This window comes from Chelonoidis abingdonii, chromosome 2 (genome assembly GCF_003597395.2).
Source record: "Chelonoidis abingdonii isolate Lonesome George chromosome 2, CheloAbing_2.0, whole genome shotgun sequence".
Classification (NCBI taxonomy): Eukaryota; Metazoa; Chordata; order Testudines; family Testudinidae; genus Chelonoidis; species Chelonoidis abingdonii.
In genome coordinates this window covers 243,648,678-243,669,341 of record NC_133770.1, presented here as the reverse complement: position 1 = coordinate 243,669,341, position 20,664 = coordinate 243,648,678, and the positions used below count along the sequence as shown (strand labels likewise).

The 20,664-nt window shown below is 40.6% G+C and overlaps 1 protein-coding gene across 2 annotated transcripts in view; it reads right to left on the bottom strand.

Moving 5' to 3' along the window:
* Nucleotides 1-5,465: 5,465 nt before the first annotated feature.
* Nucleotides 5,466-20,664, bottom strand: part of RDH10 (retinol dehydrogenase 10) — a 42,043-nt gene continuing 26,844 nt past the window's right edge. For both annotated transcript variants that reach the window (XM_032784744.2, XM_032784745.2), the window contains exons 3-6: nt 14,409-14,507; nt 9,996-10,141; nt 8,808-8,939; nt 5,466-6,871 (exon numbers count right to left, since the gene is read on the bottom strand). In XM_032784744.2, the coding sequence (XP_032640635.1) occupies nt 6,748-6,871; nt 8,808-8,939; nt 9,996-10,141; nt 14,409-14,507 (501 nt within the window). In that variant the 3' untranslated portion in view covers nt 5,466-6,747. The remainder of the gene's footprint in view (nt 6,872-8,807; nt 8,940-9,995; nt 10,142-14,408; nt 14,508-20,664) is intronic.

Sequence of the window (20,664 nt, the reverse complement as noted above, 5' to 3'; positions counted from 1 at the left end):
GTTAGTGAGATATGCACAGTTGTTTGCTCCCCCAGCTATTAATACGTACTCTGACTTAACTAATAAGTAAAAAGTGAGTGCATTAAATACAGAAAGTAGGATTTCCAAGTAGTGACAGACAGAACAAAGTAAGTCACCAAGCAAAATAAAATAAAATGTGCAAATCTATGTCTAATCAAACTGAATACAGATAATCTCAACCTCAGAGATGCTGGGCTGGGCACAATTCTTCTGGGCTGACCTTCCAGGCCTGGGCACAATTCTTTCCCCTGGTACAGCTCTTGTTCCAGCTCAGGTGGTAGCTAGGGGATTTTTCATGATTGCTCCTCTTTCCTCTTTGTTCTGTTCCACCCCTTTATATAGCTTTTGCATAAGGTGGGATTCCTTTGTCCCTCTTTGGGTTTCCACCCTCTCCTTCTCAATGGAAAGACACCAGGTTAAAGATGGATTCCAGTTCAGGTGACATGATCACATGTCACTGCAAGACTTCATTGCCCACTTGTCAGCACACACATATACAGGAAGACTTACAGGTAAAACACACCCATCTGCAGACAATTGTCCTGGTTAATGGGAGTCATCAAGATTCCAAACCACCATTAATGGCCCACACTTTGCATAATTACACTAGGCCCTCAGAGTTATATTTCATATTTTCAGTTTGACGCAGGAGGGATCACATTTGTGACTCCTCAGCTGATGGTGACGTCAGAAACTGGCTTTTTACCTGCAAAATTCCCAAGCATTTGCTCTGCAAATTCTGAAGGCACCAGCTGTGGGTATCTGGTGAGAGGGAAATGTGACACAGCAGAGAGAATGGTAGCGAGCACCTCTCAGTTTTCTTTAGCTCCTGTTTTGTCTGGAATGTCATTGGCTCACATCATTTCACATGAGGGGATTTAGAAGCCTTCCTATAAAATGTGTGTGTTAAACCAATGAAACCTGTATGACATTTTTTCCTCCTGTGGTAATTTGGCTCCTCTGTGTCAGTGTCAACTAGAGCTTTTACTAGGCTCTAGACTTACAATAAAATGAGACAATTGCTACTCTTTTGCCTCCCTGAATGGGGAAGGACAATACGGATTTTTACTGCCGAAACATTATTTAAAACACCTGCAAATGCATGCCCCCTAAAAGGAAGACCTATTTTTTTTTAAAGTGGAGAGTGGAGAGGAGGGGAGTTAGCAGAAAGTGTGCTCTGTGCCTTCTGGCTGGTGTTGCATTTTTCTAATGTCAGGGACGCCTTTGTTTTAAGCCACCAAATAGCTGTGAGGACAAGCAATTCAACCTCTCCCCTCTGTAGCTGTAATTGAAATTGGGCTAGAAATCTGTGTGCAGGCCAGTCAGAAAATGCCAAAAGAACAGCCTCTCTCACTTCATTTCGCTCTTTCTGAATTGCCTGGCTTGGGCTCAGAGACGCAGAGGCAAAAAACAATTATAAACAAACAAAAATGCATAGCACCTTTTAACCCTCATCCCTCCAAATAGTTTCCATTCTTTTGTACCCAAACCAGAGCACCCATCCCCAACGAGAAATTCAGCAGAGTCAGATACTGTATCTCTGGCAGGTGAGAAACTTCAGGCTTTCAAACACAAAGTCCTGTCATGAATGGTCTGGTTTATTTGGTCCTGCCTCAGTGCAGTAGGCTGGACTTGACCTCTTAAGGTCCTTCCAGCTCTGCCTTTCTATGATTCTGGCCGCTGGAATTATCTTCAGGGAGTGCAACTTGAGGAAGAACTCCAGGCAATGATGGAACAGGAAGTTACAGCAGCTGTAGAATCTGAGGTTAATGATTTTCCCAGTGGGGCTTTAGCTTTTGCTCTGTCTCATTACCTCTGGCCCAGAGTGCTGTATTAGTTTCGCTGCTTCCCAGCCCTCAGTCAAAAAATTTTCAGGGCAGCACATTGTGTTATGGGTCCCATGTGAGAGAATAATTTTAGGTCCAATTCCAAGTGTTTAGTAACAAAGACTCAGCTTCCCAAGGTGGATCCCAGGAACACTGAAACCATCTCCACATCTGACTGTTCATGCATCAGAAGAAAAGGATAAGGAAAAAATGCCATTTCTGGAAAACAAGAGATTTGGGCCTCATAAGCATATGAGTTACGGATTTGCATGTGTTTTTTACCCCTTCAGTAAAAGGGGATGGTTTGGCTGACCCAACTGTTCTCAGTAGATACTCCAGATCTTCAGATGAAACTCTTTGAATGGGACTACAAATATTTACATATCAAAAATTCATGGGAGGGAGGAAAGCTGCTTATTAGAGAATCTGCCTCCCTAACCTAGCATAATTGTTCAACTAAAATCATGTCCTAAGAAGAGTCTTTGGGTTTGGCATTTCTGACCCCCTGGTTTAACTTTCTTAGGCAATGACTCAAACTAGTCAGTGTAAATGACTGCCTCTCTCTTTAAGTGAGGGTGAAATAACTTGTTCTCATGAGAATACCGCAATCTCAACAGCTGTGGCTGATAAGCACTCCTCAGGCTATAAATAAGGCTCCTTTATTAAAATACTTTTCAAATTATTTTTTAAAAATGACTTCCATCAGAAAGGTTACAAACATTTTATGGTCTTTGGAGGTTTCAATAAAGATATGCCTGTTGCCCTAACTAGTGTATTTGCGTATTTGTCTCTGTATTGATCAATTTCCTCTAGTGGGTCATAAAAGTGTTCTAGAGAGAGACCCTTTCCCTAACCACTTGAGCAGTCTGCACCTTCCCACTTCTGCAGCATTCCTCATACATTCTCAGCTGTCCCTGGAACTGACCAAGTGCCTTATATTGCAAATACTAAAAGATGTATGTCAACAACAAATTAAACTTTAATATAAGATTGTGGTTATTTAACAGAGATCACTTTTACAACTCTGGAAATGAAGTGCAGAGACCAATCACTAAATTGATTTTATTTTAAGTCATGGGAAGCAGACAGAAGATGGCATTTGTCATTTGGATAGGGGACATTAGGGAGATGAGAAAGTTCATAACATTTTTAGGACCTGTTCTTGTTTGTGGTCCTTCTGTTGGCAGCCTTGGTCTTATCTGCACACTGCTTTCTTCTCAAATTTCCTACCACTGCTAGCATTGATGTAGACAAGAATTTGGCAGCAACCATCACTTTAAGCATGCCAATGCATAGACCTGCTCTGAGCAGTTAGGCAAGCATTGTACTTAAAAACTACAGCCCTCTGCTACAGTACGTACATCTAGTGGTCTCAACGTTGCTACCGCCACCAGAGCTGAACCAGTAACAGTGGGAACTTTGGTGATTAAGGGCTAGTGTAAACATCCAATAAACTGATGAAAAACAGCAGCTAAATTGCACAATATGTCTGTTTTTAGTATGCTTTGTAAATTCACCACCAATGGAAGCTTGTCATAGACTTCTTAGATAAGACCACGAGCTGTCCTGATGACTAGGCTTTAGCTAGGCCCAGGTATCACTCCTGCAAGAGTTCTTAACAGGACTAGGAAACAAAGGTTGCAGTAATCTAAAGCCCATAGACACTTGGCCAGGCACACAGTTGGTTTAAAATCAGTACAGGGCAATTTGTTTGAAAGACAATGTGAGGCTTCTAGATAGGACTGAATTTTAAAGAGATTTGGGGAAATATTATAGCCTGGATTGACATTCAGTGTAATTAGTACGGTCTAGGGAGAGGGAAACAAACACCCTACTAATCTCTACTTTTGACCTGGTAGCTAGGTGCTCAATCTTATAGTTTGAAAGCTTTTTATAGCAAAGATGTATTGTGTAGTGTCAGCACAAACTGAAAAAGGAAGCATGTATCTTAAAGTACTATAGTCTTTTGGGCTGTCTACAGTAACCACTGCTTAATCTACATTTAAGTAATGTTAGGGTTAAAGCAAATTCATGTTTGTTTGTTTTTTTAAACTGGCAAAAACCAGTCATGGGCTTCTCCCTGCCCCCATCTTATAGCCAGGCTGAAGCACACCAGACTATTTGGGATTTTGTTTATTTAGCACAATGTCACTGACCCTACTGTCCCAGAAATATTGATCATTCTAGCTTCTTTGGAAGGAAGGAGTGGCAGTCTAGTTAACTATCTGGAATTTAGAGTTCAGAGTTTTATTACAAAGTCAATTTAAATCAGATTCCTCAATTAACTATTGCTTCACCATTCTGTTTTGTTTTGGGCATCTTATAGGAAGGAGTAGGTTGATTCTACTTTTGTGGCAACACATTCTATTTCCCATTCTTTGGGTACTTTTGTACTCAAGTAGCAGCTGAATGACTGTTTGGAGACCTATTTTATATGCAGCATTTTCTTCATGAGAGTCTGCTTTGGGAGGGAATGTATTCAAATCACTATAGACAAGCACAGGCACACTTCATGGCTCAAGTTTTAAAGGACTGCCATTTGTGCCATGACCATTGGGCTTTGTTAGTGTCACTAAGATGAGAAAATGAATAAAAGTGATATAAGGGTCCGGGGGAAGGGGTTCTCAGAGAACTTCCAGACCAAATATGCAAGCAACTATTTAATTTCAAACTCAGGATGTTACAGCAAGAAAATGAGGGGGAAAAAAACCAAGAAGATTCTACAATCAAAAAAACAATTCTAGAATAGGAATATTCTGGTATAACTGTATAGGGCTGCCAGGGACTAAGTAAAAGCTTATTAAACCAGTTCCAATTTGAAGTCACTATCATAAAGAATAATTTTTTACAACAACACAGCACTTGTCTAATGAAGGAAATGAAGCAGCTTCAAGCTAGCTTCTCCCTCTTGTGTTACACAATTTGCTCCTTTGAGAGACCTTGTATTTTCTGTAATGGTAAGTTCATCTACATATACCAGACAGTATAGCCTTGAAAAAACAGCACTTATTTTTTAAAAAGCTGGTAGTTTATATAGGGGCATATGGTACAAAGATTAATCTACACACAGTGTATTAGTTTCTAAACAAACTGAAGTAGCATATAGTCAGTGCAGTACAATCCCCTCCTATGCATGCTGTAACAACAGTACTTATTGGCATTACAGTATGTTTACTGAAATAAGCTATAGACACATAAACACCTGTTAGACTGTTACAGAATAACTGTATGCACACTAGGGGGTTACAGTGCATTGTCTATCAGTTTCTGAACAGATGGAGTTAAAGTGCTGCCAAAACCCAAGATTGTTTAGGTTAGACAAATCATAAACACATATTTTGAGTGGCTTCTGTAACCAGTTAGTTAATGAAAGAGTGATTTGATTGCTTTGAAACCTTGTAACCAGAGGCCTAATCCTGCAGTCTTTACTGAGGCAGGAATTTCATGACCTTCATTAAGGGTTGTACCACCAAGTTCTACAACATGCAGAAAGTTAGTTCAGGAAATGAGTAACTGTTCATTATTTGAACTAGGTTGATGCCAAAGGCCATGTAACTGATATCAATAAGTTAGTACTGTAACATCAATAAGTCATTCAAAGAAACATCCCAATCACGGTTTAAGTAAAAGGTGGTTCACTTTAATAAACAAACATTGGTCACTATTTAACAAGACATTCTAAAAAAGTAATCACATAATTTGTTTGATAGTAATTTACAAGTGGATGGTTTACATTAAGATACAGAGGTAGAAGTTCACTTTTACAATGTTTCACTAAATACACAAATTACCAAATTCAAGGCACAAAATTGTTTGCTTTACAAAAAAATATTGTAAAAATGTCATTTGCTGTTCTACAATGCAAATACAACTTTCAAAAAAAGTCTTTACACCCTTCCATATTCCACATGTAAAGTTGCATTAAGCATTATTTTCTTTTTCTTTTGCTATAGTTGGCACAAAACCAGAACTTACATAAACAATTTGGATCTCTGGAGTTGCCTTGTATTTTAGGCAAGAGCCCAGCTACAGAAATTTAATATAACTTTCTCTGAGGGTGTGGTGATGCGGGTGCAGTGGGGCTGATGGAAGGAAGATTAAGAAGGAAGAAAAAAAATGTAGTTTATTAGGGCAGAAGTCTGCCATCCAGAGTGATGGACAGAACACAGAGCACATTTCAGGTCAAGTGACTTGAAAGAGTTAGATGGTTTAAACCACAGACCGCATTTCTCAGGAAAAAGAAAATCAAGATGCCCAATACAGCTTTGCTCTGAAAATATTCCAAAGACATCTATTTGCCTTTGAATTGGAGATTTACAAATTCCTTTTTAAAACACAGAAGGCATGCAGTCACTACATAAAAATTAAACCACAGGTCAGCCATGGGTCCTTTACAGCTTGGGTTAACATGTAGAAAGATGCATTCATAATCAGTGCTTGAATTTGCTAAAAAAAGTCATGCGTAGGAGTAGTTTAAATTGCATGATTTTGTTTTAATACAGAGAAAGGAAAAGCAATTTCTGAAACACTGCATATTCTATTTGTAGACAGAGTTTAAACATTGGCAGTCTGAGGAAAAGATTTCACACAGTGCATCTCTATAAAAAGTAGTATAACTTTACTGTACATACAGTAACAGTCTAAAGGACAATGGTGGTAGCTACATTTTTAATTCACTTTACCTATCACATTTTCCAAGTACTCGATAGTCAATTTATTTACAGCATATTAAAAAAAAAAACATTGATTTTTAAGTTCAATACACAGGTTTAAGATCAAAGAGAATGCCACAGTAAAATGCTGACATTTGCATGAGCTAGATGCAAGTGCACTTCAGAACTCAGTCATGTAACATTTTTGATCATATTCAGCTACAAATGCCAGTCCGTACAAACCAGTGTTAAATTCCATTTTTCGCTTCATTGTTGTTTGTAGCCTGTTTTCTTTGAGCAATGAAAGGGTACATACACTTGTCTGCTCCCAAGAACCGGTACATGCACACAACTGCTTCAAAGGGCAGGATGCTGAAGAAAAGGGGAGAGGTTATAAATCTGTTATATGGCAGTGGAATGAAACTTACTGTGCATCATGACCACTTTTATGGAGACATAGTTTAGCCATTTCTGGCCTATTAAGGGGCAAAACATTTGTGTCTCATTTCACTAGGATATTTATGAAGAGAATAAAAATATAAGTCAGCTCAAACTACACAGATAGACTCTTTCTTCTCCTACTCCTTTCCAAGCCTTTAGCATGGAACCCCTACACCTTCTTTGTGACCTAGCCCATGCTGCCTATCACCTTCTTGTTTAAAAACAAAAAGGCCTGCTAAAATCTAAGCCTCCCCTCGAAGCAGCATTAGCAAAAGATGACATTGTACATTTAAGAGACACAAAACTCCCAACTGTAGAGATATAGATGTGCAATAACTCCATAGTTTAATCACTTGCTGTCTGTCGCCACCCATATCCCCATCTTTCGGGCCTCCCATAGAAGGTACCCCAGAACAAGGAGGACTGAGGTTCACCTCAGTCTTCTCCAAGGAAAATTCCAATGGAGGAAAGCAGGCTTTCCACACTCCTCCCTCTCCATTCATACATATTTGTATTACCATAGCAACCAGAAGCCCTAGTTCTGCAGTAGGTGCCAAGTAAGCTGTTGGAAGCTGAATGGCTGCTGGATTGGGACCAGTGAGGCGCACAGCAGGATCTGAGCTGTTAGAATTCAATTCCTCCACTGCTGGAGCATTGGGAGGTAGATGTTGCTGATGCAGGTTCTGCTGCTGCTGGTAGCACTACTCATGCAGTAACATTGGAAGAAGGCCTTTGATCTAACTGCTGCTGCCTGGGGCATGGATTGCCCAGAAGCTGCTGAGAGGGCCTTTGATCTCCCTGTTGGAAAGCTGGAGTGCTGAATGGGAGACAGCAGGAAGAGCTTTTGATCTGGCTGCTGATGCTGCATGGAGCACTGTCTGTGCAAAGAGCACTGAGGCAGCCTCTGAGGAAGTCACTGAGCATGCTGCAGCTCCAGTCAGTTCTAAAGGAGTTGCCGATAAAGCTTCCAACTTGTTGCCAGAAGAGGCACAGACTCTCTCCTGAGAAGGGCTGATGTGGTGCTGAGGAACAAAAATACCTCCTGGACTCTTGGGTGTGCCTGTCCACCATGATCAGGGGCTGCTGCGTTATGAATGGAGTAGAACCCTCAAACGCCTAGATCCAAATTCCTCATAAGGAGGCAATAAGAAAGGGTTGAAAAGAGAATTTTGCCAAGTTTTAAACACACTTCCTATGTGCTGCATACTGGAGAATAAAAATCTAGGAATAGATCAGCTGTGGAGCTGCCAAAAATCAGTATTAATGGTGTGTTGTTCAAGTGGGTGGAATCTAGTCAGCTCCTTATGAGCAATTGGTCTGGTTCTGCCTCTGATATAGAGAGGAAACCCCAGTGCTGGAATGGCCAGCTTAGCTACAGAGAACAGATTTCCCCTACTTAAAAAATAAAAAAAGCAAACCACTCAACTGAGTGGGGAGAAAGGAAAGGTTTTGTTCTCTTGCCTTTTCAGACCGAGTAGCAGGTTCTACTTACAGATTCCCCCCTCTCCTACAAGATTGTGTAAATCCCAGGGAATCTGCAGGAGCCTAGGGCCTCCGCATTGACTCTGGGGCTTGTCTGCTACAGATTCTTCTGCTGGCAACTACATCAGGACTCACTCATAAATGGGGTTCTACAGTGTGGAAGATGGCTGCAGGGAAATTAGTGGAGCCTCAGGCTTTTCTGGAAAAGGGAACTCATCCTGTAAGTCCCTAGATCCATGGCGCTCATGCTGTGGAAAGTGATCTTGTGAGCCAAGGGAGAGATCTGTGCATAAAACTCCAGGGAAACCGACCTCTAACTAAGCTTTTTGGATTTAAATCTGTACATTTGCCTGAAGTGCTTAGTAGCTAGTATTTCATAAGTTACCTTTTCATGAAGGTTACCATGTACATCAAGCGAGGGGTGCAAATCATAGGCTGATCTGTAAGGATAGCTCTCATAGCCTGCTTTACACAGTAGTCTGGTTTCAGAGGTGGGAGGAAAGGCTCAATTTCTTTTCTGAAAGATTTCATTTTTAACATAGGTTGACAAAAGTAGATAGATGACTTCATTAATAATTAAAGCAGAGTTGGTCTAGTTCTACAGTTTGTTAGCTCACTTGTTTAGATTATTTAAAAACTCAAGTAGCAGCAACTTTGCAATGATTTTGTATTAATAGTTTAGCTTTGTTTAATTATAAAGACCATTGATAATCTTATAGATTTAAGCTACATACAATACATATAATCTGATCACGTTGTTCTATTAAGTGCCATTTTAATTCAATATTAGGAAACTCATTAAATTTTAGTGTAGGTGGCATGTATGAAAGATTGCTTCAGGTAAAGACAATATCAATATTTTGCTGGCATAGATCCCTGCCAGGACTACTGTTAGAAAATGCATTCAAGAGATTAACACCATTTACTATGGCTAAAATAATGGATATTTGTGTAGCACTACAACCCAGGACGTCAGAGTGCTAAAAAAAAAAAAAGGGGGGGGGGCAAGTATAATTCTTACTTCAAAAACAGAAGCTAAATTCGAGGGAAGCAATTCAACTTATCCAAGATCACACAGCAAATCAGCTATTGCCATATTGACCCATTGCCCATAATACCTTTAATCACTAGAATTTTATTGGTATTGGAATAAATGTATTTTGAGTAACATCTTACTTCAGGCAAAATACAGGATTCGGGAGGCAAAATACAAGAGTACATTACACAACTGACACATATCTCTACACACTACTGGTAAGAGATTCCCCAAATCAGTAGTCAGTCACTGGACATATGCTTCATCATCAGCACCTACCCTGAAGTGCACGTGTCCCCACCTCACACCCATCTTTACTGCCCCACACCGAGAGGAGTTACATGAATAAAGGTACTGCAGGTGTCATTTTAACTGTTTTTCCCTTTCCTATTAATTTGCAATCCCAAACTTCAGTGTTTTTTTAAGGGGGGGGGGGGGTTAAATAAAAAATGCTCAGAATTAGAGGATTAAGACTAGAGTTCCAGTGGTGTGGAGGGCAGGAGGAAGAGAGAAAGAATATGCAGTTGGTCTACTCACCTGATTCTACATCCTCTGAACATTCCTGTGTCTACAAGGTAAGGGCAGACCAGGGTTGTTTTAATGCCATCTTTGTCAGCAGCCTTCAATTCATGACTCAAAGATTCATGGAAACCCACAGCTCCAAATTTGCTGGCACAATAATCCTGTGTAGGCAATGAATTAAGAAGAAATAAGGCTGTACCACAAAGAAGAGTATACCAGATTGAATGGGCCTATCCTTTTATCCTTTCAATCGAAGTTAAAGGTGATGATGTAACAGAGTAAATAGTATTAAAAGGAAAGGCATATTTGATGTGGTTCTGTGTAGATCTATTTTCAAAGCGACAAGATGAAAGATGTGCATTGAATACACAGCCACATCAACCCAAGTGTCATGTTACGTTTAGGGCACTTAACACAAGAACTCCGTGAAAACAGACAAACTTGAGTTAAATATCAAGGAGATGACCTCTGAAGTGTATTTAAGTGGCCTTATTCAGTAAATTATATGGATAAGGCAGTTTGTTTAAAATAAAGGTTAGAACAAGACACTAGAGACACAGTAGCTAGTAACACTACTTTTAGAGTCACGTTCTGAGAGCACATAGTCCTGGAGCCAGAAACTCCCTATAGTAACTCCCCACTTAATGTCCTCTCACTTAACATTGTTTTGATCTTGCATCCTGGCTCAATTACAGAATATGCTCCATTTAAAGTTGTGCAATGCTTCATAGATTCTAGGACTGGAAGGGACCTTGAGAGGTCATCGAGTCCAGTCCCCTGCCCTCATGGCAGGACCAAATACAGTCTAGATCATCCCTGACAGACGTTTATCTAACCTACTCTTAAATATCTCCAGAGATGGAGATTCCACAACCTCCTTAGGCAATTTATTTCAGTGTTTAGCCACCCTGACAGTTAGGAACTTTTTCCTAATGTCCAACCTAAACCTCCCTTGCTGCAGTTTAAGCCCACTGCTTCTTGTTCTATCCTTAGAGGCTAAGGTGAACAAGTTTTCTCCCTCCTCCTGATGACACCCTTTTAGATACCTGAAAACTGCTATCATGTCCCCTCTCAGTCTTCTCTTTTCCAAACTAAACAAACCCAATTCTTTCAGCCTTCCTTCATAGGTCATGTTCTCAAGACCTTTAATCATTCTTGTTGCTCTTCTCTGGACCCTCTCCAATTTCTCCACATCTTTCTTGAAATGCGGTGCCCAGAACTGGACACAATACTCCAGTTGAGGCCTAACCAGCGCAGAGTAGAGCGGAAGAATGACTTCTCGTGTCTTGTTTACAACACATCTGTTAATGCATCCCAGAATCACGTTTGCTTTTTTTGCAACAGTATCACACTGTTGACTCATATTTAGCTTGTGGTCCACTATGACCCCTAGATCTCTTTCTGCCATACTCCTTCCTAGACAGTCTCTTCCCATTCTGTATGTGTGAAACTGATTGTTCCTTCCTAAGTGGAGCACTTTGCATTCGTCTTTGTTAAACTTCATCCTGTTTACCTCAGACCATTTCTCCAATTTGTCCAGATCATTTTGAATTATGACCCTGTCCTCCAAAGCAGTTGCAATCCCTCCCAGTTTGGCATCATCTGCAAACTTAATAAGTGTATTTTCTATGCCAATATCTAAGTCGTTGATTAAGATATTGAACAGAGCCGGTCCCAAAACAGACCCCTGCGGAGCTCCACTTGTTATATCTTCCCAGCAGGATTAGGAACCATTAATAACTACTCTCTGATTAATAACTACTCTCTTTGCTATAATTTTGTTTGGCTGCCTGCTTTGTCCACAGCTGGCAACCCTGCTATCAGCTCCCCTATGGCCCCTCCACAGCACCTCCCGCCCGCCAGCAGACCCTGCGGATAAACGCCTTCCCCATCCTCCCCCCACCTCCTGCCCGCGGCAATCAGCTGGCTTGTGGCGTTGAGGAGGAAGAGAGGAGAAGTGAGGACTCGGCGCCCAGGCTCCCCCTCCCTCCTGAACGTCGCAAGCCAACTGATTGCTGCAGGCAGGAGGACGGGAAGGAGGGGGAGAAGGAGCAAGGACGCGGCATGCAGAGTAAATGGGGGGGAAGAAGAGGTGGGTTAAGGGTGGGGGTCTGGGTGAAGGGGTGGCGTGGGCGAGCCGAGGGTTGAGCCCCCTGCCTCTGGTGCTTGCAGAGTAGGGGAAGCTGCCATTGCTGCTGCGCAATGTGCTTCTCCTCATCTACAGCACCTTCAGCCTCCTTGTCTGCCTCATTGTCTCCAATGCCAGTGGGCTGTGCCTGTGTGGGGTAAGGCCGGGTCACCTCCCAACTATAGTACTGTACTGTATGGAAAAAAAAAAATTCCCTGGAACCTAACCCCCGCATTTACATTCATTCTTATGGAGAAATTGGATTCGCTTAACATCGTTTCACTTAAAGTTGCATTTTTCTGGAACATAACTACAACGTTAAGAGAGCGTTACTGTATTTTTAACCCTGGCTTTAACATGTTACTTAAGTTGCTATGGAGCCTTGGGCAAGTTACTTACGTTTTGCCTTAGTTTCTCAACTGTAAAATAGATATAGCTTTCCTATCCCAGAGGTGTTGTGTGGATATAAGTCCAAGAGTTACCTAGTACACAGCTTCAATTCTAAGGGTTCTATTAGGATAATCCAGTAGAGAGATACTTGAGTGCTGATCAGTTCAAGCAAGCATACTCCCTAGGCCATATGGATCCACTGGAAACACTAAGACAGGGTCCTATAATCTACAAAGTCTTGAGAGCGATGCTAATTTACGTTTTATTCAGTGATGCAAGTAGTAATCATTTCTTACTGGTACGCGGCACTCATGGGAGGGACACGTGAGCTCCTCCATAACTCCTCCCTGCCCCTGTGCACCCAGACCCCTCCCCATGATCCACATCCATCCCATGTTACCTTGGGGGTTGGAGGGAAATTCTGTTCTCCTCTCACTGTGCCAGAGATTTCTGCAGTACAGACCCCCAGGCAGGAGGACTCAGGAGATGCAGCTGCGTGGAAGGCTGGGGGCAGACTCCTCCTGTGTCTTTCCGATACTCTGTATTAGCTATAAATATCTTCCTGATATGGCATACCGGACTACCACCACGCTCGCACCAGTGATTTTATTTCTATTCAGGGACTTCTGCAATTCACAGGTATTAACCAGGCCAGCCCTAGAAAAGCTTGAACAACACTAGAGCATTGCCAGTGTTTTGCCAGCAACATGGATGAATTTTCAGTGACTAGAACTATTTGCAATGGATTGTAATGGCACGGGTTTAGTTCATGCTTGTTGCGATCCAGTTCCTTGGCTCCCACACAACTGCACTACACCAAAAAGTCTTATTGCCTATTCTGATGCACCAACACATTATGCAAAAAGGCCAAGATTCAGAACTGACTAGTGGTTTTGGGTGCCCAATCGGACATACCTTAAAGTGTTCCGATTCCAGGTCGGTGCTCAGCACTTCTGAAATATTAGGTCCCTTTAGGATATCTCAGAGTAGGCACCCAAAAAAGTCATAGTCACTTTTGAAAATCTTGGCCTAAAAGCTTCAAGAGTAGCGTTCAGACACTTATGCTTAACCCTCATCCACATTTGCAGAGTAGTGTTGTACCCAACAAGCATATACGTTGTGCTAACGACAAACTAGTAGCCATCCAACTATAATGTTTTAGAACACTGCATTTGCTGATTGATTATGCACTGCATTGACAGTGGTTGCTGCATACAGTCACTCTAAGGAACGTACTCCACAGATGTGAAAATTGCGTATAGGCTCACACTGAACAAGACTCCTGCTAGTTCTTTCAATTTGCTAGTTAAATAAAGTTGTTTATTTTCCAACTAAGACATCAAAGACTTGCTCTTGGTTTCTGAATGCATTTGGTAAAATTGAAGTGGGCAAAAATCAAAGTCAATGTAATTTTTTTCATTGGATGAAAGTTAGGTTGGGCAGAATTCCGTTTTATTGTTTTGATAATTTCAACGGATAATACTGAGCTTTGCTTTAAAGCATTTTTTGTGGGTTTCATTGATTTAAATTTTCACAGTTGGAGGAAATTGGCTGGCAGCAGTCAGACAAAATTATATAATGACAGTAAATGCTGAGCTTCAAAACAAAGTTAAAGCTTTATAAAACTGTTAAAACATAAAACATCACATGTCAAAATACACAATGTAAATATCCTTTAAATACACTAATAATTTCTCAAGCAGTGTTTTTCTTACTTTGCCTATTTGTAAATTTTGGTAAATATCGATGGAAATATCTTTCCATCAGGTTGTGTGTGTATAGTGAAATTGACATTTACTGACAAAAATCTAATCTTTCTAAACCTACTTACGCTACATTGTTGACAACAGAAGGTATTTATCATTTGTGATAAAGCAACATGTAATCTTTACTAACACAGTTAAACAAACCTCCACTCCTGCAGTACTGAACAGTCCCAGGGAACTTGCAACTGTCACAATGTGTCCATGATTCATCTCCAGCATCTTGGGAAGGAATGCTTTAGTGGTCTATAACATGAAAGAAAGAGTGCATACAAGTCTATTACTGTAAGAATAAAGCATTAGTCATTCTGAACCTCTATTCCAGTTCAGCATCAGATGCAGGATGATTACACATGATTTTGAACTTCTGAGTTTTTCCAAAATTAATGCCAACAGAAAAAACTATACTATGTTCTTTACATCAGACAATAGGGCATAGAGGATTATAGCCTGAGAAATCCTAAAGTTAAAGCATCAGTTCAACTCAGACATGTTTATTTTTCTACAAGACACTAGTTACCCGGAAAAAAAAAAGATAGATAGTTTGACCCTACAATGGAAGTCAATTTTATAAAAAGGAAAGGAAAGTGTTTAATTACACCATGGCTGTGTTAAGACTAGTGAAAGTTACCAACTGAAGTTGCCTGTTGGCCAGGTGTTTTGTAAGTTGGGAGGTTCTTGTGATTTTTATCTGATTTACTCATTATCTTCTTGAGCATTTTACAAGAGCAGACAACCTTAAGAAAACTGTAAGACTTGAGAGTTTCAAAATTCAGCAGTAAAACTTCACTTAAACTAGAAGCTTTGCATGTTTGATTTTTGCCCACTTCAAATTTTACAAAAATTATTGCACTTATGCTATTCAAATCTTAAAACATTAAGGGATCTGATTTAACATAAGTCAAGGGATTCAGACTCTGGGCTGAATCTTCTATTGTGCCCCAAAGCTAATGTAAACTCTGTACATGTTAAAAGACTTAACTACCCAATAACTGTTTTGGAAGCAGTCACACATTTCTAATCTGAAAAGAAAGAAGAATCAAAATTTAAAGTCTCACTGATAAAGCAATTTAATTGCCTGGGATTAAATAGCAAGATGTCCAACAGCACTTACAAAAAAACCCAAAACAGACTACTGATACAATATTTTAATAAAAATGCTCTTTCAGTCATGATTTACATTAAGTTCTAGCACAATAGGCTGGATCAAAGTGTTCTTAAAACTACCTGAGGTTGCTGCATTTAAGAACAGAGGAAGTTAATACTTTTAGAAGCACATTTCTGGTTAACAACCAGGTCCAATGACAATCATACCAACAATTCTTGATCTCAACACCAGCTACCTCTAGCAGGGCCATTACTCTAATCAAGTCAATACCACTGAGGATGGTTTCAAAATTGCTTTAGTCTTCCTCAAAAACAAAACTTCCAGAATAAAACTTATATGCTTTGAGCCTGGATCTAAGAGCCCCAGTAAGTATTTGCTACTTAATTGATGTCAGCTGCATACTTTATTAAAGTATAAAACTACAGCTGGATCCATCTAATTCCATTCTTAGGCTGTCTGCATTTTCTAATCAGATGTCAGGACAGTTTTGCTTCAACAATTTTCACATGTTCTTGTACTACATTTTTGCCTGCAGGTGTTAAATGACTAATCCAAATCCAACTCCACACAAAAGAACATTTTCAGTGGACAGCTGGCAAGTGATAGAAGATTACACAGCCCCGACTCCTTGCCTCTTTTGTTGATTACTATATGTCTTTTAGATTCTGTTTCAGCCACATAATTAATTTTTCCCCCAGAAAGTCTCAAGTGAGCTCCCTCTTGTTTATTCCTCCCCTCATGGCAGACCACAGTAAACTTCTTATGGAGTTTGAAACAAGAGTTCAGTTCACTTGCCAGACTTATCTGTGCCAGGCACACAGAGTTCCAATTTCTCTTCCCATGCTGCATGGCAACAGAACCGCTTGCTCTAGGACACTCTGGTCTGAAGTGTAACAGGCTTCATCGTGAGGGTACAGTTGTTTTAGTGTGGGTTCTAGCCTCTGATACTAAGTTACCAGAAGAGGTGTCCTATAAATTATTATCTTACAATGTTGAAGTGGATGGGAACTGGGAGAAACACACCAGAGATTTGAAACCATCTATATTGTATCAATTAACTAGAGGCTCATTACGATGGGCTGAAAGCAAAGCCATAGCTACATGTTGCTGTTGCTTCCTCCAAAGCTCTGCTTGCGTAAAGTTTTCAGCTCAAGGAAGGCCCATGATTACAATAAAAATAGAGATAGAAAGTGGGTGAGGTAATAGCTTCCATGGGACCAACTTCTGCTACAACTACACTGCATACAATAAAACAGATGCAATAGCTGAGCTAATAGAGTTCAGAGTCATTGAAACAGTTAGCTTAGGTAATCTGTATGTTTTGAGTTGTCATATGCTGTCATATCCCTGTTGTACATTTTAACTGGTGTAGTGTCCCCTTTTAAAAGATGAGTCCAATAGCTTGTGTGGACAGTGATAACTGCTACCATTGGGCTACACACATCCTATGTAGACTTCTCATTTCCGTTAAACCTTCCTCTTAAGTTGATTCAGAGGGAAGAATTTACCCCTGCTGCAAACTGGATTTATTCCTTTCAAAAACCTGCAGATGCCTTTTGATCTCTGCACTGAGGCTCACTGCTTCCAAAAATCCGAGTCTCCACTCTCTTCCTTATGAGAGTCATGCTCCATATGGTCCCCACGGACAGCTGCCCCAAACCCCTCACAAGGATATTAGAGCTGGTTCCACCATCAGCTTTCATTCAGAAGTCTAGACTGTCATTCGGAAATGACCTGGACAGACTGCTCTCATCTCATGTTCCCACAGAACTGCAGAGCCTCATATACAGAGTGGAAGTAGAACTGCTGGTATATAGTGGAAGGGTTGGTGAAGAAAAGGGCATTCACTTTGAAGCCAGCATGCTTCTGCCTTTTGGGGGACTTTTCTGGCCTTTTTTTTTTGTAGCTCACCATGCAATGTAGTGAAAGGGTGTATCGTTTGATAGGTGGAGTAGAAGATTTGTAGATGTGATCTAAGACTCAGTGATATGGCTTCTCCAATGGACTGGCTGTTGCACATGATTTTTCAAAAAGTTTAACAAACCAGTGTAACAATCAGGGTGTATCCATAAGTAATGTTAGAGTCTGAAATGTATATATCTATATTTATTGCACCATGGGGGGGGGCGGGGGAATCTAAGCACCTTTATTATATTAAAGGCATGCCTCAATACAAAATGTCCAGTGACTTCACCAGTATATAGTCAAGGAAAGTAACAGACATCTAAAAACAGTTCTTTCACCCTCAAAAAGCCCATTCTTATGTTAAGTATCAGAGGGGTAACCATATTAGTCTGGATCTGTAAAAGCAGCATGAGATGCCGAATGCTCATGCATCCGACAAAGTGGGTATTCACCCACGAAAGCTCATGCTCCAAAACGTCTGTTAGTCTATAAGGTGCCACAGGACTCTCTGCTATTCTTATGTTACTTCCCCTCAAAATCTGAGAATATAGATGTTTTTGCTGCATGTCCTCAAGGTCAGATTTGGCCTATCTTGGACCAAGAGGAAATAAGAGTATACCTTACTAACAATCCTCATTAAACCAGTTTCTGTTGGTGAGCGACAAGCTTTCAAACTTACACAGAGCTCTTCCTCAGATCTGGGAAACATACTGAAGAGCTCTGAAGAAGCTTGAAAGATTGAAAGCTTGAAAGCTGTGAATGGCTTGCCAACTACAGAACCAGTTTCTCCTCCCTTGGTTTTCACACCTCAACTGCTAGAACAGGGCCTCATCCTCCCTGATTGAACTAACCTCGTTATCTCTAGCTTGCTTGCTAGCATATATATACCTGCCCCTGGAAATTTCCACTACATTCATCTGACGAAGTGGGTATTCACCCACGAAAGCTCATGCTCCAAAACATCTGTTAGTCTATAAGGTGCCACAGGATTCTCTGCTGCTTGAAAGATTGTCTCTCATCAACAGAAGTTAGTCCAATTTAAAAAAAAGTCTCAGCCACCTTGTCTCTAATATCCTGGGACAGACAACACCGCCACCACCACTGCAATCCTCATTATAGACAGTTAGAGATGCACTTTCACTTGTTCAGCTAGAAACCAAACACTCCACCAGTGGAACTGAAGTCGTATTACATAGGGAGAGGTGGTCTTTTGAAAGAGCAGGTCCCACACCATTAAGGGCCTTATAAGCCAAAAGTAACACCATCCTGAAGCTACTTGGCAACACATGCAAATCCTACAACACCAAGGTCATATGTTCATACTAAAATAGTCTGTTCAACAAGGCGGCACTTGTACTGTGCCTCAGTCAGTTTTTGAATGTATTTGAAAGATAGTACACTACAATAATTTATCAAAATGAAGGCACAGATGTCACTTGCAAAGTTAGCATCCTGAAGTAAGCTGCGAGGCATAGATGAAAGAGAAAGGATTCTCAGATGTTGCCATGTCCTGATTATCTGCAGCAGCTGGGTACCTATCTAGTTAAAAACCATATATCACAAGTTGTGGACCACACAGCTTAATGGAGGGACACAAATTTCTAGAATCAGTGTGTTTGTCAGGATAGATTCTTACAGGCCTACCAATTAGTCCTTCCAGCCTCTCCCCGCTACAGGAAAAGAGTCCCCATATGAAGTTATTCATTCCTGGGCCATGAATAGTCCCCAAATAAGAAAGACCTTTCTAAGCTTCTGGCACAATCTATACCTGTGATCAGTGCAGCCTCCTCCATGCTCTGGTCCCCAGTTTCCTATTCCTGTTGGTTATCGAAAGCAACTAGGCCTTGTTTCCAACTGAGCTACAGCTGCCTTAACTTCACTGATCCTTAGTCTTTTCCTGCCTAGTCCCAAATCCTAAATGCAGCGCAAAGGACTGAGTATTATGTGCCTCTTGGGTGGCCCTGGTGCCTGAAGTTGGGAGACCCAGATGGACAGTATAGCCCACACCGGTCTTCAAAAGTGGTACATGTGAGCTCTCCACAAAATATTAAGCTACAGGAGACTTGCAGTACTGCCAGCCTAAAGCATTCAAAAGTCATGAGTCAAGTCCTGCAAAAAAACAAAACCAAAAACCCCATAAGATTATTAAAAATCACATGACTTGAGCCAAACAGATCTCAGGCTTAACTGCATTCTGCTTTTCTGAGCTTCTCCCGCCCCTATTTTTTCCCTTTGCAGCCAGGATGGTTAGAAATGTAGCTTTAAAAAAAATAAATACCATTCTCTTATATTCATGTGACTCAAAGCTGGTGCTCTTAATAAAAGCCACACCAAATATGAGACTTGCCAACACTAAATATGAATCCACTGATGATCACAGAACAGTGGATAGAATGAAGTTAAGCATGATGTGGTGGATCAGAGCAGGCACGCTGAGATAGTGATTATGAAAAATAAACTTTAGTTAAGATTTCTGTCAATCAGTAATATGTTCTAAACTAGCCAAGTTTGTATAACGAGTTAGAAAGAATCTAAGATAACTTTCTAGATTGTAGAATAGTTCACCAAGGAAGCTGATGAAAGACCCACTTGAAATGATGAACCCCTCAGCACTAGCAGTGGGATTGACTAAACAGCTCTTTTCCCAACTTTAATTTTTATGGATTCTTTAAATCAATTCCTTGCTCTCCAAGCAGCTTCCTCATAGCTTCTGAATACATCACTGAAAGAGCGTGAACGATCCCTACAAGCTAAAAATCAATGCTTGTTTCCTTTGCACACAGCTTTAATAACTTATTAGACAAATGTGTGAAACTGAACAAGCATTTACATGTCGTTTCATAGCTTTAGTAATCTGTTTTCAAATCTTTTGGTTTACGGCAAATTAACTTCTAACAGCCTAGCACTTCTTCTCTCCCCTTCCCCAAATTCTTTAGTTCCATTCTTGGTGCTCTTAATGAAACAAAACTCAAAAGATTGTGCAACACAAAGAGCAGTGCAGCTGCAGTGTCAAAACAAATTAGTCTAACGTACAACAAATCAGAATATGAAGAAATATCATGTTTGAGAAAATTAATCCAAAACTAAATTAAAAAATAAAACTGTTTTAAAGTAGTAAGTTAAGCATCACAAAATGTTAGCTGTAAGCAAGTTCAGGACAATGGATGCTACGTGCAAAGTGGGAAGAGGTCCATGTCACACCATGTACACAAAATTGTCTTGGATTTCATCAAAAAGGAGCAAGAAAGCCTGCACCAGCTCAGCAAATATAAATTTAGGAAAGGGGCTTTACAATACAGTGGAAGTTTTCATAACTTCTGATTCTTCTTTCAAGTGCATAACAGCCCCTTTGCACCATTCTGGCAGCACAAAGGAGCTGGTTAAACTGGT